This window comes from Microtus pennsylvanicus, chromosome 1, assembly GCF_037038515.1.
Source record: "Microtus pennsylvanicus isolate mMicPen1 chromosome 1, mMicPen1.hap1, whole genome shotgun sequence".
NCBI classification, from domain to species: domain Eukaryota; kingdom Metazoa; phylum Chordata; class Mammalia; order Rodentia; family Cricetidae; genus Microtus; species Microtus pennsylvanicus.
This window is the reverse complement of record NC_134579.1, coordinates 192437792-192450955: the sequence shown is the minus strand read 5'-3', so window position 1 is coordinate 192450955 and position 13164 is coordinate 192437792. Positions and strand designations below refer to the sequence as shown.

The 13164-nt window shown below is 42.6% G+C and overlaps 1 protein-coding gene across 10 annotated transcripts in view; it reads left to right on the top strand.

Moving 5' to 3' along the window:
* The window catches only part of Map7 (microtubule associated protein 7), a 137865-nt gene that overhangs the window by 44719 nt on the left and 79982 nt on the right, over positions 1-13164 (top strand). Inside the window, exon 1 of one of the 10 annotated variants that reach the window (XM_075948064.1) lies at positions 4822-5298. The exons of 8 other annotated variants lie outside the window; for them this stretch is intronic. In XM_075948064.1, the coding sequence (XP_075804179.1) occupies positions 5205-5298 (94 nt within the window). In that variant the 5' untranslated portion in view covers positions 4822-5204. Of the gene's footprint in view, positions 1-4821; positions 5299-13164 lie in introns of those variants that run through there. One more of the 10 variants, XM_075948079.1, reaches the window with a different exon arrangement.

Genomic DNA, 13164 nt, shown 5'->3' with positions numbered 1-13164 from the left:
ACCTGTCTCAAAAAGAAACAAATAAAAATCAATAAAATACTTGGGAAAACAGCCAGGCAGTGGTGGCTCATGCCTTTAATCTTAGCACTCGGGAGGCAGAGGCAGGTGGATCTCTCAGTTCGAGGCCAGCCTGATTTATAGGAGCTAGTTCCAGGGCAGCTAGGGCTGTTCCACAGAGAAACCCTGTCTCAGAAGACCAAACCAAACCAACAACAACAACAACAAGTATTTGGAAAAACAGAAGGGGAAAAGGGAGATGTAGAGCTGTGCTTCCACTGTCTGTCTCACTCTCTGACCCTTTCTTAGCCGCTGACGGTGCACCTTGCACACACCTTGGTCACTGACGGTGCACCTTGTACACACCTTAGCCACTAATGGTGCACCTTGCACACACCTTAGTCACTGACGGCACACCTTGCACACACCTCGGTCACTGTTGCACACCTTGCACACACCTTGGTCACTGACAGTGCACCTTGTACACACCTTAACCACTAATGGTGCACCTTGCACACACCTTGGTCACTGACGGTGCACCTTGTACACACCTTAGCCACTAATGGTGCACCTTGTACACACCTTAGCCACTAATGGTGCACCTTGCACACACCTTAGCCACTAATGGTGCACCTTGCACACACCTTAGTCACTGACGGCACACCTTGCACACACCTCGGTCACTGTTGCACACCTTGCACACACCTTGGTCGCTAACAGCATACCTCACACACACCTAACCCAGTTTTCTCGTCAGCGTTCTCCTTGTCTGCGCAGCTGTGTCGGTACCATTAGCTGCCTACTAGCATAAGAAGCTAGGGGAAACCACTCGATAGACTGGGTCCAGACACCACAGGGTCACAGATCTAGGCTGCCAGCTCTAAACAGCTTTGTCCTAGGAACAGGAAGCTTGCTGGTTGTCATCTGTCTTTGCACAAGTGACTCATCTTGGCACCAGAAAGCATCAGCATAAACTGGGTCAGGTAATAGGTTGAACTGTAAGAAATTACTCTATGTAACTATTTCTGACCCAACATGACATTTAATGTTGTTGAGCCTACAAAGCTCAACTGAGGAAATGCATTTAAATTTTAGACTCTCATGATATAATATTAATTCATTTACTTTAAAAAAATTGCTACTTGATAAAACCAGGCTAATAATCTGAAAAGTTATACAGCTAACCACTTTTACGTTCAGAAATGTTGTTAATGTGCAAACCGTAGCAGAGTCCTAGCTGGAACAATGTCAGAATTCTTTGTGGCATGAAGGAAGCATCCGGAAGAGGGACAGCAATCGGGAGAAGGGAGGTGGTGCTTAGCACGTAAGGCTAGTACCGCAAAGAGAGCAAAAGGAGCGTCGACAAGGCCTACCAGCAGATCTGTGGTGGAAAGGCTGGTCGCCCAGGCCCACAGAAGCCGTGATGCTCAAATTTCCTTTGAAATAGGTATGTGGGCATGGAATGAGCTCATTACTGCATCACTTATCCCAAAAGGATGGCTTCAGCCTCCGACTCGGAAAGACCACACTGTTTGCTGATGTCTGAAGTCAACCTGAGGGATTTCATTTTCCCTTTATCTTAAAAAAGCAAAATGTAAATAGCTGAAAGAAATAATCTATGCAATGCCTGATAATATTACATTGTAATCAGCTTGATAACTAAAGGGGAAAAGAGTCAACTACATAGACCATTTGGTGGTTTGGAGGATTATTGAGATTCAAATGTCCAAACCCAGGAGAAACACCACTAGAATAACATGAGGGCCCGAGAAGCAGCATCCATCCTCCTGGAGCAGGCTGAGTGGGCCTTGTATAGTGTGCGGAAGTGCAGCTTCACTAGCAAGGTCACACTGTGACTCCGTGTTAAGATTAAAACAAAATACAGATTGAGCATTCCTAATCAGAAAGCTCAAAGTCCAGAAAAATCCACAGTCATTTTGAACTCTAGCATGGTGCCACAAGTGGAAAATTCCACATCTGTCCTTCATGTGATAGTTCCCTGTCAAACCACAGGTGCACAGCACTGAAAGTACCGTATAAAATTACCTTCGGGCGGTGTGTCAGGATCTACGAGATGTAAATGAATTCCATGTTTAGACTTGACTCCCATTTCCCACATTGTGTGTGTGTGTGTGTGTGTGTGTGTGTGTATATGTGTGTGTGTGTGTGTGTGTGCGCGCGCGCGCACACGCGCGCGCTGCAAAATCCAAAGAAAATTCACCCTCAAGCAGTCATGGTCCCAACCATCTCAGATAAGGGGTACTCAGCCTGTGTAAGAATCCATGTGATCTGATGATGACTTTCAAGTAAAATGTTCTAGAATCGTCTAATGATTTTGTGTTCTTGGTTCCTCAGCTTTCTTGTGCCCATTCTATTTTGAAAGCTGAACTTGATAAATACAGGATTACTAATTATAAGGCATGACCTTGAAAGCCTGTGCTTAGCACGTGTTTCTTTGCGCTTGTCTTTAAAGACGCGGAAGGATTCTTACTCTCTCAGGCTCTCAGGATCATCTCTTTGTGAGGGAATATATATTTGGAAGTGGAATTGAATGTCTTTATCATTGGCCGTTCTCTACTCAGAGCTGTCTTAGCAATCTCTGAGTGTAATTGATGCCTATCCCAAATTTAATGGCATGAGCTTGCTGTTCTAATTCTGTTAAAGTGTTTCATGGTTGCCTTGGCAACTGTGACTAAGTTTCTCACAATTATAACATGGAAAATAAAATTAAACTCATCAAATTAGAAAACTGACAGAAGGAACAACATCTTGTCTCTTAGTTTAAAATCTAGCATTTTAGTTGTGGTTATCATTTATCTAATTGTAAACCATCTAAATCTTTAAGTTATGAGATTCCTGGTTTTCAATATTCTTACTTCTCTAATCACAGATCTTTTGGTTTGGTTTGGTTTGGTTTGGTTTTCTGAGACAGGGTTTCTTTGTGTAGCACTGATTGTCCTGGAACTCAGTTTGTCTTCTAGACTGGCCTCGAACTCAGAGATCCTCCTACCTCTGTCTCCTGAGTGCTGGGATTAAAGATGTCTGCCCAGCCAATCACTGATCTTGATATCCATTGCTCTCTCAAGAGTCTTATTCTTTGTGATCTTCTATTAATGTGGTTTAATTTTTTTCTACTGCTGTAGATAAATCCCTCCTTCCCCATGCCCACCATCCTTCATTTGCTCTCTTCCTAAGATTGTGAAGCCACCATGACTCTCGCCTCCCTAACCTGTCCCATGTTTCCTTGCTGCTAGCATCTATCCATGCAGAAGACAGTAAACCTCCTGTGAAGGACCGTCAGAGTCCTCTTTGTGGTGAGAACCCTGTTGTTACAGATCACAGTGGTGACGTAAGGACACTTAGGGTGTTTAGGTGACACAGTAAATAAGTGATAGGAAGGACTGAGTTGAAGTCTTAGGCAAGAGTAGAAAGAAAGGAAGCAATTGTTGACGTTGCTAATAAAGGCTGCAGAGCAAACCTCTTCTAGTTGAAGGTTTCTATGAGGCTGAGGGAGTTCTTGCTGTACAAGCATTGGGGTCTGGGTTCAGATCCACAGCACCTACATGGAAACCAAAGCCTGGTATAGCAGTGAGGGCCTGGGAGTCCAGCGCTGGAGACACAGACAGGAGAGGCTCTGGGGCTTGCTGGCCACAGTCCAGCTGCGTCAGTAAGCTTCCAGGAACCTTAGAGACTCTTCCAACAAGTAAGACGGAGAGTAATTGAGGAGGGCATCAGATGTGGGTTCTCTGTCTCTCTGTCTGTCTGTCTCCCCCTCCTCTGGGGGAGAAGGATAAGTTCTGAAACTTCATCTTATAAAACATGATAGTTTGCCCTTATAGAGATAAGGCCTTATCTTGGAACTGACTAAAATCTATTCCTGTTAAAGTCGTAAGTTGTTAAAAAAAAAAAAGAGAGAGAGAGAGAGAGAGAGAGAGAGAGAGAGAGAGAGAGAGAGAGATCATGAACAGAAGTCTCCAGGTATTTCTCACCTGTTTGTGACTAAATATTTAAAACTGAAAATGCATTTTTCTAGCGATAAAGTGGCAGTGAACACCAGTGTGTTTGAATAACACAGAAAAAGATTAAAGCTGTGAGTTAGCTGTATTCCTTCTACCATTTATGAGACGCCATGTCAGCATTTGCCTGCGTCATTCTGCCTTCTAAAAACTAAATGTATCTATTTAGAAAGTTGGCATATCATACGTATGTAATGTTGTAGCCATTTTTACTGAGTTTCGGCCGCAGTTTTGAGACATTGTTCTGAAGTAGCTTTGACAAGTGTCCTCTCATTTGAGATTCCTAGGAAAAGAGCTGGTGGTTTATAATTTGTTATAATCTGCATCTTTTTGACTGATGTAACAATAAGCATTTTATATGTTTATTGGCATTTTCCATCTTGCACAAATGTTTATCTGTTTTCCCCCAGCGCTGGGGGTTAAGCCCACTTATTCTCACTTGCTAAGCAAGTACTCTACCACCGAACTACACCCCCAGCCCCTTTGACATTTCCTTTTGAGATGTGTTTCTCCTAAAGAATATTTATTCTTATAAAGAACGCTTACCCTTTTCTGTCCACGTCTATAACAAATAACTCTCATGTCAGCATTAGCGATTTATTGCTGCTACAGGGTTTTGTTTAAATTGTTGTGGTTTGAGCTGATTTGGTATGGCCCTCAGTGGTCAGACCCTCACTCAACTGGTTTTGAACAGCAATTGACCTATAAACTGTAAACTCATAAGAGCTGATGAACCCCCTAAAGCCTGGAAGCCGGGACAGGATTAACCCAGCTCAGATGCACTCAGCCTTCCAGTTCTAACTAGGTCAGTCTGCAGCGACTCTCCCAGGCTCTGGGCTATTTTTATCAGTGTTTCTTCTGCCTATGAAAATTAAAATTGAGAAAACCTACAGATGCTTCCCATATGGTTGGTATTCGTCACATGTGCTGAAGGTTCCATCTGAAGAAGCAGAGTGGGAGTGAATAGGAGGACAGGAGCAACCACGGCAGTAAGCCCCTGCCTGCCGGGAGGTTCGCCTGTGGGGAGGTTCAACCCTTCTACGAACCTTCTGTCCTTCTCTGGGGGTCACCTTCATCCGGCTGACTGCCACGCCTGCTATTTAGTGTGGTGCTTTATGCTGGCATTGAGTGGTTTCCCCTTCTTCCCTCTCTCCATGGCACTTTACTCAAATAAACATCTCCTTGATTTTTATGACCTTTGTTGATTTTCCAGCGGGTTTAATGAATCGAGCAGACAGCGGGTGCTACCCCCACATCTGGGACTTAGAGAGCCTCTGCCTTTTTAGTAAGTTGTGCATGTTCCCGCATTTGCTTGTTTAGGCGCAGGGGAGTGGGCGATGATGGTTTACCACCCTAATTGGTCCATTAGACCTGCTCACCAGCGCACGAAGTTCTAGGAAGATGGGAAAAAAATGTTGATGCAATCAGACTTGTGGAGCCAGCTAATGGAGGGTGATATCTATAATACCTATTTTTGCCATCTTTAAAAATGCATTATGGATTTATATTTAAAACCCCAAAAAGCAAGAAGAATTGATTATTAAGTCATCAAATTTAGTTACCTTCTTCTGAGGCAATCTGGTGACCCTCTAAATTAGATTTCCCCTAAATTTCCAATCTGTGTGTGCTTCTGCTGACGCATTTGAGTAGGAAAGAGAATTTACTGCCGCGCCGTGTTGATTTTATGGGAAATTATGTGAAACTGTATAATGCAAATGGAGTTTTAAAAGAGACCCTTGTAAATAATATAATTTAAGAATATATTTTAAGGTGGGTGTGGTCCATGCTGTAAACCCAGCACTTAGGAATTGCAGGTAGAAGGAAAATTAAAAGTTTCCTACTGCACGTACTGGCTTTGGGGGAGCCTAGGCAGTTTGGATGCTCACCTTACTAGACCTGGATAGAGGTGGGCGGTCCTTGGGTCCCACAGGTCAGGGAACCCTGATTGCTCTTCGAGCTGATGAGGGAGGGGGACTTGATCGGGGGAGGGGGAGGGAAATGGGAGGCGGAGGCAGGGAGGAGGCAGAAATCCTTAAATAAATAAATTAATTAAAAAAAAAAGTTCCAGGCATCCTCCAACGCATAGGGAGATCATGTACAGGCTGGGCTACACAAGGCCCTGGTTGAAATAATAATAATAATAAATAATAACAATAATAGCAAAGAATTCCCATAACTACTCAGGATAGTAAATCCTTTCTAGAGGAAAAAAAAGTAGAGAGCTCAATTAAGTCGGGAACCTCATAAAATTACTTGCCTTAAGGATTCTACAAGTTTTAATTGTAATTTACTCCTCATTTTTAAAAAGAGGAGACATGATTCAAACCATTCCCAAGTGCATTTACTATGTAAAGTCCATCCTTTTGGAAGCAGAACATGCCCGCAGCAGATCCTGAGCCTTTGGTTAAGCCTTCCTTGTGCTTGCAGATCAGGAATCATTGAACTTGATTAGGTTTATTTTGTAATAGAGACATGTACATTAAATGCATCCTAATACATAGCAAATGCCATCAATCCTTCTTATGTGCAGATACTGACAAGGAGAGAGAGCTGAGGCTGTAACTCCTTGGGAGAGTACCCGCCTATCTTGTTCAAGGAACTGAGTTGGCTCCCTGGTACTGGGGGGTAGGGAAAGCTAAGGAATTCACTAGTTGTTTGAGAATTTAATAACGTAGTAAGTATGTAGTTAAGGGGACTGACTGCTTGTCCAAGAGGACCCACATTCAATTGCCAGCACCCATATGGTAGCTCATAGCTGTCTGTAACTCCAATTCCACAGATCTGACACCATCACAGACATACTTGCAGGCCAGACACCAATGTACATAAAGCAAAAATAAATCTTTAAAAAAAAAGAATGCAGTTAATGCACCATCATCTGCATCCTACTGGAATGGCTGTTTGGGGAAAGAGGAGAAACGGGGTGAGGGGATGAGATTGCTTGTTAAAGGTGATGCTGATGTTCATAACATGGTAATGTTACAGTTCAGCAAAGGTAGCTTTTATTCCACAATTCCTGACTATTGCTTTCTTCAATAAGAACATATAGTTAGCTTTTATCTTACTTTATGGGGCGAGGAGCATAAAATATATTTCTTCTTGCTTTTGTGTTGGAACACTGCCAGTGTTTCATTTGGCTCAAGTTGTTCAGTGTTGGATGCATCCTGGTTCTAGGAGGGCCTGACCTTTCTGGAGATGGATCTCCTAAGTCTGAGAGAGGAATAAGAGTCTCGAGTCAGCTATACCCCAGGGGGAACTGCTCTCTGAAGCTACCCTAGCTCTTGTCCTCTGTTCCAGACTCCCCTTTACCACAGGCCAGTCGGTCCCGCCTCCAGTTGCTTTCTGCTTCCTTTTCATACTTAGTTTTGGCTAGTGTGAAACCAGGAGTCACTGCTTTTCCCATCTGAAATCAAATTGATTTTTTTATTTTGTAAAGGGGAAAGGGAAAAGCATCTGAAGATGGTATAATATGTGAAAGACTAGATTTGATTCTTTCCTTTGGAGAAAGGAATGCCCGAAGAGCCCACATTCCCTTTCTGTCTTTTGCTTTGGAGAAGTTGTGCTGGTCTATTTTAGAACAACATGAATTTGAGAGTTTTCGCATTCAAGTCTGTTTCCACTTTCATTAATATTCCTGTGTTAAAGAGCCCACAGGTGCATTCATTTTTTTAAGATCAGAAATAAATAGGGATTCAGCTTAAGCCTTTTTCATATAATTTTAGGCCTCAGGGAAAGTTTACGAGCTGCAAGAATGGTACAGAGATTTCCTGAGTACCTTTCTCTCTTAAAGTGTTGGGGATGGAGAGGTGGGCGGCTCAACAGCTAAGAGCACTGGCTGCTCTCCCAGAGGTTTCCTCCACTGTTAACTATTTTTTTAACTTGTTATTTTAAAAGTTTCAAGTAAACACACACACACACACACACACCAAAATTAACTAAACGCAAAAACTTAAACTTTTCTTTAAATGATTTTCCTTTTAATAAACATGGTGTTTTGCTTTCGTTTCTGTCTGCTTGAGGTTGTCGGATCCCTCAGAACTGGAGTTACAGACAGTTGTGAGCTACCATGTGATTGCTGGGGATTGAACCCTGCTCCTCGGGAAGAGCAGTCATTCCTCTTAACTGCTGAGCCATCTCTCCAGCCCCGAGAATTTAACTTTTTAAGATTTTTAAAAATTTATTATTAATTATCCTTTTATTTTTTTTTTTAAAAAAGAGCATCTTCTGGGCATATTGTATTTCTCAAATGCAATAAACTAGCTCAGTACAACACTATTGTATAACACCGTCTGTCCCCAGGATGAAAACTCAGGATTGTGTGCTGTATTTCCTTTTCTCCAATCTTAATGCTTCCTCAGGGTCTTTCTGTGTGGTTACTAACACCTCAAAAATGAAGTGTCTAGGCCAGTTTTTCTGGGGTAGAACCTCTATTTGGGATTTTAGCTAGTGGATGATTAAATTTAGGTTTTGTACTTTGGGCAGGAATGCCACAGAATGGTGTTATCCAGATGCAGGATTTGTCCCTGTCCTGGTGATAGTAACCTTTTTACCTGGTTATGGCATGTCTGCTAGATCTTTCTCCTCTATCAAGTAGCTAGCTCTTGTTTTGTAGTTACTTTGTTGTGGGAAGATATTTTGAGACTTTGAAAATGTGCTCCTCTTCCTCATATGCTTACCCATGAGTTTTAGCACCAGTTATTCCTTCCTGGAGCAATTCCTATCCTGTCAGATGCCAAGGAGAGATTTGGTAATTCGTTATTCTCTCTGCATTTATTAGTTGGCTTTCTGCCATAAAAACTACCTCCCCTTCTCTTTTAATTTTTATCAGTATGCACTAATGAATGCTTACTTTCTTCTATTAGTTATAGTTCTTTAGCCAATTATTTTTATTTATTTCAGCATATTTTTATGCTAAAGTTCTCTCATTTGATCAGCGAGACCCCTTTCAAATTTTCACAGTTCAGTGGGTATCTAGGATAGGTAGGTTGTAAAATTACAAATAATCTAAAATTAGGTTGTGTCCTATATAAATCAGGGTGATCCCCTACAGTTCAGTGTTGTGTAGCCACTAGTAAAGGTGTTTTGGAAATATTCCTGTTATACAGAAGCTATCCGGATAGTATAACATGAAGATTCTGGGTTTTGTATTATACACATAGATCTTTGGAAAAAAATTTGTAAGAGCATATACTCAAGTGCTTGTGGTATTTGTATCTAGACTGAAACTGTAGCTTATTGTAAGCATTATGCTCGTATATAATTTCTATTTTCCAGACTTAAATTTGTTAACTTGATGTTTTTTAAGAGTAAACATCCATATTACTGGAAATTGACAATATATTGGATAATAGGCCTTTGCAATTTGGAGTAAAGCTTTTCCATGCTGGGGCTCTTAGGGAAGATTAATCAGAGCTTTTCTGTATTTGTAAAAAGAGAGAAAGCCTTTCCTGCCAGAGGATCAAGGCAGGCTTCACGCAGAGATGCCACTGGCTTAGGCTCTGGAAGCATCTGGGAGGGTTAGCATAGATGACTGAAGAAATGGTCCAGGTGGGAAGAAGAGCAGGGTGCATCACGAAGCACAGGTGGAGCAGCTGAAGCATCCATTGTGTGCAAAGTGGATTCTGGTATTGGAAGACATTGAGGGCTGTCCCCTCTGAAAGCAGGTCATGGGCCTCCAGTTGTCAGGTTCTGCCACTAATCCGCCACATAGGAAAATCCCCTCTGAAATACACTGTAATTAGCCTGAGTGATTTGACACCAAAATAGAGAGCTCGGATCTAATAGACCTCTTAAAATCCATCAGAAGTGCCTGGAGCAATAGAATTCTTTCTACTGGGGGAAGCAGTTGACTCTTCCAGCAGTTTCAGCTCAAATCATCCCAACTAACCAGGCCATTGGCTTTGCTTGGTTGTTTAATAATATGTCTGACTTCCAGTATACAACTTTTTTTGACATTGTTTTCTTTTAATTTTGAGATTATATTTACATCATTTTCCCTTCCCTTACCTCCCTTCAGACCCTCCCATATACCCATCTTTGCTCTGCTTTAAATTCATGGCCTTTTTTTCCTCATTAATTGTTGTTACATGAATATATATATATATATATTTAATGTATATATATTTAATGTATACACACATGTATATATGCCTATGTATAATCCTAAATATAACAGCCTCAGTCCATATAATGTCATTTTAAATAACTGCAATGTGTAGTGGCATTTCAAATGTATTTTAATAAATAAAGACTTCCTGGGATCTGGGAGAAAAACTGTCCCACTGGTCAACCTTACAGACTAGATTACACACCTTTAATCCCAGTAGCCACCCTAGTTGCCATAGAAATCGGGTGGTGCATGCCTTTAATCCCAGCCCTAGAGAGGAATGTAAGATGGGGCAAGGCAGCTCTCAGATGCAGTCTCCTGAGATTCCAGGAGGCAGGATGTCCATTTCAGACTGAGGTCGAGGTAAGAGCACGTGACTAGAAGTTTTACTATTAGATATTCAGGCAGTTTTTAAGTATTAAAATACAATTTAAATCCACTACATTTCCTCTTTTTGTCTAAAAATTTAAAGAGGCTCTAACTAATCTAAGAAAACTATATACAGCAAGTACAGCAAAGCTGGTGATGGTTGATGGCAAGCCTGCAGTCACAGGAGGGAGAAGCCTGGAGAGGAGCGATCACAGACGTGGTAGACAGGTACCAGGTACAAACCAAAAAATGCCTTGCTTATTTCATAGAAAGTCTAGCTTCGGTCACACAGACAAGAGAAGTTGTTTTTTGTAATTTGAAGTCTGCATGTAAGAGTCCAGAATAATATGCATGTGGAGTTCCAAAAAAATTATGGAGTTGGACCTGGTGGCTCACACCTCCAAACACAGCTCTCAAGGAGGCTAAGACAGAAGAATCATGGTTGAGGCCAGCCTGAAATACATAGCAAGACTTAGTTAGAAGAAAGGGAGGAGGGAGGGGAGATGAGGGCGGTATGGTGATACACACCTCTAACTTCAACACTCAGGAAAGTAGCGATAGAAGGATCAGGGGTTCAAGGCCAGCCTTGGCCATCTAGCAAGCTGGAGGCTAGCCTGGTTTACACAAGACACTGTCAATAAACAAACAAATAAACAAGAGCAGACCTTTAAATGAATGCACAAGCCTCTGATTCTCTTCTAAATAACAAGGCACTTATTGGTATTCTGGGGCTGGGACTCATAGGCTAAGCAAAGCCTTTGGCTACTTTTGATCATGGCCTTTATCACAACAGTAGAAAGCTAACTGACCAGTCCATGTGATCTCAGTGACCAGGGAGGACAACCAGGGTCTTTGTCTTTTCAGTTACATGTTCCTCGCTGTCTCTGTCCCTAACCCCCCCCCCCTTTCTATTCTCTGTAGAATACAAAAGGATGCAGGGCCCCACAAATCTCTGTGGCATGAAGCTTTGTTACAAACCAGCAAGGGACAGGGAAACGGGGAGGCGTTTGTCAAAAGGCACACACTGCTTATGAGTTATAGAAATCTACCATACAATGACGTGGCAATAGAGGATCACATTCTTGAAGTTTGCTGGGAGAGACCAACATTCCCATTACACACAAATGTGAGGCGCTGGAGGTGTTCATTAGCTTGATTGTGGCAATCACTTCACTGTGTGTGCATAAGCATGCTATCGTGTTATACACCTGAAACATACAGATTTACTTCTCAATCGCATGTCAGGAAAGCTAGGCGTGGGGAGAACACACAAATGCGGTTAGATCTCTCACAGCCAGAGAGAATTCCTATTGTATAAAAACAGTTAAGATGGAAGAACAAAGGAAAGGGTACCGGTAAGTTGCAGGTTCAGTGAGAGAACACTAAATGCTGAGCACTGTTCCCACAGTTTACCACGTCCACGCAACAGCTCTCTCCTGTCTCAAGGGGACATGCAGGCTAGGTTAGGAGAAGGCCACTGATATAGGTCATGATCTTGACCAAGTTACAGCCAAGGTCCACTATAGGTAGAGCAGTGAGCCGGAAGCAGGTGAGCACGGGGAAAGGAAGCTCATAGATTACTTAGACTTTCTTCCCAGGGTCAACTCTGTAGTCGGGCCCCTCACCCATCAACTCCTACCATGCAAAGTTTACTGTGTTTTATATTTGCTAGCAATATCATGTGGTATTTACTTATAAACATATGTTTATTTCCTCCAGCTCATTGGGATTTGTGTACATTTAATCTCTACTTAAGTGGTTCTCATTCCTTTAAGTAGTAGTAAGATACCAGTTTGACCTTTATTCATCTGTCAATATCATTCAGTGTCAATATAGTTTTGCAATACATTGAAAATGACATAAAAATGGAGTGATAAGTCGAGCCTTTTGTTGTGAGAAAATAACCAGGAGGGTAGCTGGAGCCAGGGCTGCACCTCCTTCCAAGCCGGCTTCTGTGCAGCTGAGCGTGAGCCAGCACTCCCAGAGCGCACTCACAGCTGAGGGCTGGGCACAGGCACCTCTGGAGCCCCTTGTCTTGTAGAGAAGCCTTTGTCCTCCTTTCTCTTGGTGACTGTCACTGTTGTGCTGCATGAATGCATCGCCGTTTAGCTAAAACCCTGTTGTTCTCAGGGAAGAGTGGAGCACTGTGTCCACACAATGTCCCGCCCTGTCTCCCCTTTCTTCTCTCCCTGTGGCACTGGTCATTTCCCGTCAGCAGGTCACCCTGGCCTAAATGCTTCCTGGGTGCTCAGCCCCTCCTTCCTTCAAGAGTGCATGCTGCACTAGAGCATGGTGGGAGAGTTCCAGAGAGACCCACACTTGAAGGGGACCCTCGCACACTCTTCAGTCTCAGTAGCTGCCTGTGTACACTCCACGCGTGTCTTTCCCTGTACTCTAAGTCATGTCTGCGTTTCTTATGGTACCTAATGCACGGTAAGTCGCTGCTAGACTGTACTGTTCAAGCAGTCATGTTCAGCGAGATACAATTGTTTTCACGGTGTGAATGACCAGAAACTGTTTAAATCTGTGGATTTAAAGGCTAGCTTCAGTGCTGGTCATCTCTGTGCTGCCCAGGGACCTCATCTACAGAACTGGCATAATAAAGTTATCGCTATGATAGCAGATCAGCCCACATGCGTAAAGCTCTCAGAATAACATTTTGACCATGGTGTCCAA